Source organism: Ranitomeya variabilis, chromosome 1 (assembly GCF_051348905.1).
Source record: "Ranitomeya variabilis isolate aRanVar5 chromosome 1, aRanVar5.hap1, whole genome shotgun sequence".
Lineage (NCBI taxonomy): Eukaryota > Metazoa > Chordata > Amphibia > Anura > Dendrobatidae > Ranitomeya > Ranitomeya variabilis.
The window spans coordinates 526,762,532-526,772,085 of NC_135232.1; the positions used below are offsets into that span (position 1 = coordinate 526,762,532).

Sequence of the window (9,554 nt, forward strand, 5' to 3'; positions counted from 1 at the left end):
AGAGAAGACGGCATTTGCTACACCGGAAGGGCTGTTCCAGTATATCTACATGCCGTTTGGACTTCACGGAGCCACAGCAACGTTCCAGAGATTGATGGGTCGAGTCTTGAGGCCCCACAGGCAGTACACTTCTGCCTACCTAGACGACATCATAATTTACAGCGTGGACTGGGAAGCTCACCTCGGAAAGGTACAGGCGGTGATTGATGACCTGAGAGACGCAGGCTTAACGGCGAACCCCAAGAAATGTCACATCGGCCTTGAAGAAGCCCGATACTTGGGCTACGTGATTGGCAGAGGAGTGGTTAAACCCCAGATCGACAAAATACAGGCAATTCAGGGCTGGCCGCAACCAGTGAACAAGAAACAAGTTCAAGCTTTTCTGGGCATTGCCGGCTATTATCGCCGGTTCATACCCAACTTTGCGGCCATGGCTACCCCCTTGACGGATCTTACCAAAGGGAGGGATTCCGTCATGGTAAAATGGACCTCAGCAGCTGAAAAGGCCTTCCACAGTCTGAAACGAGCTTTGTGCTCTCAGCCCGTACTAGTGACTCCTGATTTCAGCAGCGAGTTTGTGGTGCAAACTGATGCTTCTGATACTGGTGTCGGAGCTGTACTTTCCCAGGTAAGGGACGGAGTCGAACACCCGGTCCTCTACCTCAGTCGGAAACTGAATATACATGAGCAGAGGTATGCCGTGATTTGAAAAGAGTGCCTAGCCATCAAATGGGCTCTCGACTCCCTCAAATATTACCTAGCAGGTAGGAAGTTTAGGCTGGTCACGGACCATGCCCCTCTGAAGTGGATGCATCTCCACAAGGACCGTAATAGTCGGGTAACCCGGTGGTTCCTTGCCCTGCAGGCTTACCCTTTCACGGTGGAGCACCGCCCCGGGGTGCAGATGGGGAACGCTGATGCCCTGTCCCGAGTACACTGTTTCGAGAGTATTCTTGCTCGACCTGAGTGGTCTGAGCAGGGGGGGAGGATATGTAAGAGTCATGTCGGTCTGGTAGTCGGGGGCAGGTATATCTCGCCCAGGTATTTGTCCTATGTGAATTAGGCTGCTCAGTATCTTCAGGATACCGAGGGGTTAATAAGTGCAGGAATAAAGGCTGACCAGCTGGAGGTTTCAGGTGTCAGCCTGGGGCACACAGAATGCCTGTCTGTGTGAGACAAACGTGAGTGAGAGCTGTGCTCATGATCTGTGTAATGTTAGCTGGGAGGGAGAAGCCCCCCCAGTTGTTAGATAGCAACGTATTTGTTTAGTTAGCGCCGGACAGGCTAGGATTTATTTTTATGTTTTGTTTTCTGTATTTGCTTTCACTTTAATAAACCTGGAAAACCTTGGAAACCTGCTGTCGCCTCAGAGTTCAATGCACAAACCACGTGACCTTTGACCCCAGCAAAGGCGATCCCGGAGTGTTTTGTCACAGCCCCGATGCGAAAGTTCCAACGGGGCCCCCAAATATTTTTAATCTTTAATAGCAATAGTCTTTTTCTATGGGCCAAAGGGACTTTCAGTGCCCCCAAGGCTCCAGGGCCTAGGTGCGATTGCAACCCCTGCACCTGTAGTTACGCCACCTGCTCGATGGAGTTCCATGGCCCCTTGAAACAGCTTTCAATTTCAAAGGTTCAATGGGTGTGTATTGTGTTAGCAGTTCCACAGTAAAGAAGCCCTCGCATGAAGTTTTTTTTTCATTAAATTTGTGTATATGTGCACTTACTGCCACCTTCTCTGGTATCCACCGCTCCTCTGGTTCTCTTCTAACTGATGTTGCTTCTCTTCAGGCTCTCCGGGTCATGCTGTGCTCTGCATGGGTCGGAAGTGGCTTTTACAGTGTAAGGTTATGGAGTGTCAGAACATGGCTCAAAATGAGGGTCAGGCCGAAACACCATAGACTTACATTGTAAAAGCGACTTCTAGGTGACCCATAGAGAATAGATGGAGCTGGATAGCCTGAAGTATGGTGACCTCATTTAGGAGAAGAGCAGGAGATCACAGTGAGGCCGTGGTTGGTGAGTATATTAACACACACTGCATGATATGCACATATGCACTTATTTAGTAAAAGGAAAGCTTCATGGGTGGGCTTCTTTAAAGGTTATCTGTCAGTAGCATTTCACACCATTAACTATATGGACATGTAGCTCTTTCAAGTACAAGTCCAGCAATACCTTTACATGGCTGCTCTGTCCCTCCATTACTGAGAAATCAGAGTTAGTATAAGCAAGCTAAGTATGGACTGCGCATATTTGGCATCAAGATGTTTTTTGTTGTGCTAAGAGTTAATTTTCTACATATTTTATTGTGTATTAGTTTAAAGACCTCCACATTAGGCTGTCATGCAAATCCGCAAATACTAACGGGTTTAACCGACTCAGTAATGTGTGTATGGGAGTCCTGGACAATTTATCAGCAGGGGAGATATCGATCTAGCATGTCCGATTTATTTGTTCCCCGGAGATAAGAAGCCGCCAGACATATGATCAATCGGCCAAACAAGTGCTCCTATGGGAGAGCTGGTCAAGATGGCTGCCGGCGGAATAATTACTGGAGCTGAAGCATAATTCGGCCAACAGTCATCTGTATGGTGAGCTTAAGAAAGTCTGCCTCTGTATATAATAATAAGTTAATAGTTCCAGTGCTTTCTAAATAAATATATCAAGAGGCTGAAAAACAACGCAATCTTATTTTGTTTTCTAGTATGCTGGCATTGACGAGAGTGATTCTGTCAACACGGAGGTAAAGACATGCATGTACTATATATGATATCACTTCCATTAGTTTATGTGTTTTACACATCACCAGCAATGAAGTTCATTTCCATTCGTGATAGCTTAAAGGGATTGTCCACATAAAAAAAATATTTAAAAGTTAGGGAATACTATAAAATAATAATAAAAGGCACACTTACTAACCCTTATGGCCTTAGTGCAGGTCACTCCAGTGGTCTGCAATGCAAAGATGGGCATTTGAAGAACTAAAAATTTTAAGCACATGCCTTCTTATGTAAAAGATATAGCTGCCTGAAAGGCATTTATACCCTGTCGTGTGTCAGATCTCATCATCCATAGAAACACCCTTTTTGAGTTGCTGCCTCCAAACGTACCCTAAATTCAATCTCCAATGCACACATCTTTACATTTGTAAATGCCATAATTTTTGTACGGGGAGGTAATGTCTATTGAAAACACATTTTCCTACATGTTTTGATATTTAAACAAAAACACACATTTTCAGCGTAACAATCCTCTTGCTTTTTTCAGATTGTGGAGTCCACCCGTGTGAATCGGCACAAAAACAAAATGGCACTACGCTGGGAAGCTGGTCTATATGCCAACGAGCAAAGCAATTAGCTTTACAATCAGTTTATTATTCATCTAATGTCTTTCATCTTGTGGGTGATACTTATTTCATCAACCAAGTGACCAGCCGGTACTGTGATCCTGGGAAGTTAACCCATGAAGCTTTAATATTTCAAGAATATGTGATAGATTTGTATGTGTTGTGATAATGACAGATTTAATTACCACAATTTCTTGGGACTCATTTACATAACTAGACGCAGATATATTTTACTTTTCTAGCATTTCATTCACATTTTCCAACAGAAACCTCGCTTGTGTATCTGATAGAAGAAAATAAGGATGAAGAATTCATATAAAACCAGAAAGACAGATTGTGGGCATGAATATGGATAAGGGTATTAGTATTAGGTATCCACCATAGCTAGGTCCATACTGGAAGCGAACACGGAAGGATTTGTGTGAATGAAGCATTAGGAGTTTGGACATTACTTTTTTGTTCCTGTGGATTCCTTCCTATAACTTGTTACACGTCATCTGAATGGCAGATATACAAGCTAATAAATATGAATTTGAATCAATAAGACTGTTTCTTTTCAAGTTTCTGTCAGGCATTATGGCATTTTTGATGGCAAGAATAAAGTCTGTATTCTTCCTGTCAAAGAAACCAGAACCTAGACGGAAAACCGACTGACCCCTATTCTCCATCAACGTGGTTTGTCGGGATACATCAGGAAAACAAATTTGGCATAGCTGTTATGGCTCTATTGTTAACCCCCCAAAAATATTTCTTTGTAATACAGATACAAAGGACAGGTATTTAGAAATGTAGAAAGCATAAAGTTTCTGTTTTTGCGTAGATGCAACTGTCATGATCTAAACATAGGGTGATAGGGCAATACTTTGTGCAATGTATACGTTGAAGGCAGAGAAAGCACTTTGATAGCCTGGCTTTCTGTGTTTTCATTAAATGTGATACTGCATCAGATGAATAATTAGAAAATAATAATAATAAATATATATAAAGATATATAAAATTCTATCACATGTGGTTCAAATAGTGTACTAGTTGAAACTAGTAGAGGTAAAAAACAATGGCTTGGTGTATGGAGTTGACTTTAATGTGGAAATATGGCAATGTCTCAAAACAATTTCTGAATCATCATCTGCTGACAATAGCTTTGCAAATTTTTAACCAGATTGAAATACTGGATTAAAATAAAATCTCAGACTGCTTTGAGGGGTACTATATTTTCAAAGGCCTGACTGGTAAGTGATATAAATGAATTCTACCCCATATGTACATATAAACCAGCAAATTAGTCAATGCAAACTATTCGGAGGCATATATTATGTAATTATGTACAGTTTAAACTTAATATATTTGTGCTATGAATACCTTCCCTAAGGGTATGTGCACACATTCAGGTTTTTTCGTGTTTTTTTCGCGTTTTTTTTGGTGATAAAAACGTTATAAAAACTCATTAAAAACGCATACATTATGCATCCTATCATTTAGAATGCATTCTGCATGTTTTGTGCATATGGTGCGTTTTTTTCCGCAAAAAAAACGCATTGCGGTAAAAAAGCAGCATGTTCATTAATTTTGCGGATTTTCCGCGTTTTTCCCGCAATTCTATGCATTTGGGGGAAAACGCACAAAAAACGCACAAAAAACGTGTCAAAAACGCGTCAAAAACGCATGAAAAAAATGCAAAAAAACCGCACGCGCATTTCTGGCAGAAATGTCCGGTTTTTGTCAGGAAAATTTCTGCAAGAAATCCTGACGTGTGCACATACCCTAACGGGAGATAACAGGAGTGTAGATTAGATTAGCAAGGCATGCTGTATAACCATTGAGGATCCCACAAGGTGGTCACGGTTATGCCGCTAGGTTGCCACAGGTGCCAGCTTAATGATTAGGACTCTAAGGAGTCTGGGCACACCCAAGATCTATAGCTTGAATGTCCAAATATCTAAATAGTGGTCATTCATATGGGGTACAGGCGAACCCCACCGGTCTGCTAGTGAGTGTTACAGATCATTTAAAATAAAACAGATAAAATAAGTATATAAAGGGTGTATTAGTCTTTCACAACTACATTTGCTGGCTACAGTATTGGAAAAGTTTTACCTTTCCCGTAGGAGGTTAAAGGGAACCTGTCACCCCCAAAATCGAAGGTGAGCTAAGCCCACCGGCATCAGGGCAGACAAAGTACGCCTGCGACGGACCCGCGTGAAGACCAGAAGAGGACGTCATCTGATGAAGATAGGAGGCGCCGGACGGGACCGCTACACACATCGGACCGGTCCGGGACCAGGACCGCCCCTGGGTGAGTATAATATAACCTCTTTTTCTCATCTTTTAGGATACATCGGGGGCTTATCTACAGCATTACAGAATGCTGTAGATAAGCCCCTGATGACGGTGGGGTTACCTCACCCTAGATTTTGGGAGTGACAGGTTCCCTTTAAATGTCAAGTCTGAAGCTTGCTATCTACAGGTTTGAGAATTTGGAGTTTTTTATTCTTATTCAATTCAGTTGGTAAACATGCATTCATTCAGATATTTGTCCCATATAATGCTGCACATGGCCCCATAAGAAGCTCCATACAGATAATTGCCCCATATAATGCTGAACATGGCCCCATACAGATATTTGCCCCATAAAATGCTGCACATGGCTCCATACAGATATTTGCCCCATATAATGCTGCACATGGCCCCATAAGAAGCTCCATACAGATAATTGCCCCATATGATGCTGAACATGGCCCCATACAGATATTTGCCCCATATAATGCTGCGCATGGCTCCATACAGATATTTTCCCCATGTAATGCTGCACATAGCCCCATAAGATGCTCCATACAGATATTTGCCCCATATGCTGTTGGTGCGATTAAAAAAATTTAAAAAATCACATACTCACCTCTCAGGCCCCGGCACTTGCTATATTCACCTGCTCCGCGACCACTGCTGTGTCTTCCCGTCCTCTGCACTGACGTTCAGGCAGAGGGCAGCATGCACTAATCACGTCACCGCGCCCTCTGACCTGAGTGTCACTGCAGAGGATGCGGAAGATGCAGCGGCACTGACGGTGGAACGGGGAGCAGGTGAATATAGCGCGCTGAGTTATACTCACCTGCTCCTGGCGCCATCGCTGCACGTCTGTTCCCCGACGCCGGCAGCTTCTTCCTGTAGTGAGCGGTCACATGGTACCACTCATTACAGTAATGAATATGCGGCTCCACCCCTATGGGAGTCCATATTCATTACTGAAATGAGCGGTACCATGTGACCGCTCACTACAGGAAGAAGCTGCCGGCGCCGGGGAAAAGATGTGCAGGGACCACGACAGGAGCAGGTGAGTATTATTACACAGCTCCGCTCCCCCTCCCCTGCCGACCCCTGGGTATGACTCTAGTATAAGCCGAGAGGGTTACTTTCAGCCCAAAAAAGTGTCCTGAAAATCTTGGCGTATACTCGAGTATATACGGTATATCTATATATGTGCAGATGCATACTGGCCAGATGGATGGCAGGGCAACACACTTTTGGCCTCCATATGGTGATGGTGGCCTATGCAAATGTCACAGGATACGTTTGGAACAGCTCTCGATGTATACTGTATGGTAAGTGCATAGACACAGTGTAGCCTTTGCTTCACAAGAAATACCTTATACATGTTGGTGTAACATGTGCTCATACTTCTAGTGCATACTTGGTAAATTAATTCTGGTCATATTTTCAAAATTTACCCTAAGCATGAAAACAAAACAGATCTAGAGATAGACATATCTACAGTACAAGGATTTGTCAAACAAAATAAAATGTAGATTTTGATGTATAGTTTTGATATTTTTTTCTAATGAAGAATGATAATTCATGGTGATAATTGCACTTTAATAAAACTGAGAGTACCAACTGATTCAACTAAAAAAAATTATAATATTTATTTTCATGATTCTGAGTCTTATATTACTATGTTTTGCAAATGTCTTCATGTGTTCTTATTGGTACAGGTATCCTATTAGAATGTCTAGCGAATAGCAATTACACATTGTTTTTGAAAAATGCTAAAAGTATCTTCCGTAATGTCCCAAAGTTACACCTAAGGTCAATTTCCATATGTTAACAGCATGGAACAGATTTATGAAACTATGACACTTTCTTTGTTGCCCATAGTAACCAATTACAGAACAGCTTTAATTTTTCAGAAGCATCTTCAGAACTGACTGCAGCACAGAGATACATTGTTGTGGTCAACAAAGAAAGCTTTCTGTCTAGACTGCTTCATAATTTCTCAAATAAGCAATGCAAGGTACAATAAATAGCCAATAAACTTATGGATCCTTCAATATCATAGGAAAAAAAAACAAAAATAGGGAACTTAAAACTTAATAACATTTAATATTCATATATCATTAAAATGTCACAATACAATACACATAGAAAATCAGAAATCCCAAGTAAAGCAGTCAGACATAAATGTGCCCAAACTGGGGGCTGATTATAATCTAGGAAGACTACCAGTACAACTGGCAATGCAATACAGAAAACTTAGTTAGTTAGACATGGGGGAACTTTTAGACCTATCAGCACAACTGATGCATTTACCCCTCAGCTGTTTGCCCATAAGCAATCCTGGTATAACGTGGCAAATTGAAGACCACTCATGACCAATCACGACGATGTAATTCATATCACATGAAGAAAAGTACTGACCACTTTGGTGACTCCAGCGGAAATTGAAATGTCATGGAACGCACACCACATACCATTGAACGCACGCCAAAGTGTTATTCAGAGTCCATTATTGCGGCTAAACCAGTGCATGCTGGCAGAAGCTGCTTCTGGTATGTGCACGCCATCAAAGCATTCAATGTTTCCGGTCTATGGATCGCAAAGTGATGATGCGCCTAAACTACTTCCAGTTGCCTCCAATAACCCTTCCGGTGTGTATAATACCAATACGCATGAAAAAACAAAACGGGTGGACATATATATACCGTATTTTCTGGTGTATAAGACGACTGGGCGTATATGACGAACCCCTACTTTTCCATATAAAATATGCAGTTTGGGATATACTCGCCGTATAAGACGGGGGTCATCTTATATGCCCAGTCATACGGCGTGTGGGGTGCAGATGGTTCCCAGGGTCTGGAGAAGAGGAGACTCTCCTTCAGGCCCTGGGATACATATTCATGTTAAAAAAAAGAATAAAAATAAAAAATATGGGATATACTTACCCTTCGACGGCCCCCGGCTCTCAGCAGTGCAGGCGGCGGCCTCCGTTCCTAAGGATGCATTGAGCGAAGGACCTTCGATGACACGAACAGTCTCACGACATCATCGAAGGTCCTTCGCTCAATGCATCCTTAGAAACGGAGGCCACCGCTTGCACCGCAGGCCATCAAAGGGTAAGTATATCCCACGTTTTTTATTTGTGTTCTTTTTTTTTACATGAATATGGATCCCAGGGCCTGAAGGAGAGTGTTAGGGGTCAAGTTCCCGCCTCTGCACAGGGGGAATCTCAGGTCATCTCCGCTGCGGTCTCCCATTCTTCTCCAGCCACGATGGAACCTGCTCAGCGAGAACGTCGATCCCAGCGTCTTGCTCAGTCTGACTCTGTGCTAAGAGTTACTGCTGCATTTCCTGCTTCTGCCATTGAAGTCAGTGCTGGGCAGCAGCGAGCAGACGCTTCTGGGACTAAGTCCTGCTTTTCACGTTGTGAGCATGCCCAGAGTAAGATCTCTCAGTGGAGATCGAGGGTCACATGATCAGATACTGCAGCTAGGTCATTGGTCCTTTTTTGAAGGTCCTTGTAGGTGCTAGGACTAAGTCCTGCTTTGCACTCTGAGCATGCCCAGGGCAAGATCTCTCAGTGGAGATCTGGGGTCACATGCTTAGGTAATGCAGTAATTCCATTGGTCCTTCTCTGAAGGTCCTAAACGTGCTGCAACTATTTAAGGCTCGCATGGCCACACGGCCATGAGCTAGTATTGTCTTTTGTAAATGTGTGTGTGTTGTGAGTGAAAGTCGTTCTTTAAAATCCCCTCCCTATTGTATGACTGCTCGCGGAAGGTGGATGATTGCTATCTAGCGCCCGACTTAGCCATCAGCACGTTACACACATTACAGCGTCTAATTGCTGTGACCGCCAGTGCAGCGCCGTGCGCTTTCTCTGCGCTTTCCTGACCCAAGCCTGGGTGGTTAGTGGCGTACGCCAGTGCGGCAC

General features: G+C 43.2%; 1 protein-coding gene across 4 annotated transcripts in view; it reads left to right on the forward strand.

Annotated features, from left to right (window-relative positions):
• Positions 1 to 4,465, forward strand: part of MISP (mitotic spindle positioning) — a 117,644-nt gene extending 113,179 nt beyond the window's left edge. For all 4 annotated transcript variants that reach the window (XM_077254327.1, XM_077254337.1, XM_077254340.1 and 1 more), the window contains 2 exons: positions 2,708 to 2,746; positions 3,271 to 4,465. In XM_077254327.1, the coding sequence (XP_077110442.1) occupies positions 2,708 to 2,746; positions 3,271 to 3,360 (129 nt within the window). In that variant the 3' untranslated portion in view covers positions 3,361 to 4,465. The remainder of the gene's footprint in view (positions 1 to 2,707; positions 2,747 to 3,270) is intronic.
• Positions 4,466 to 9,554: the final 5,089 nt, after the last annotated feature.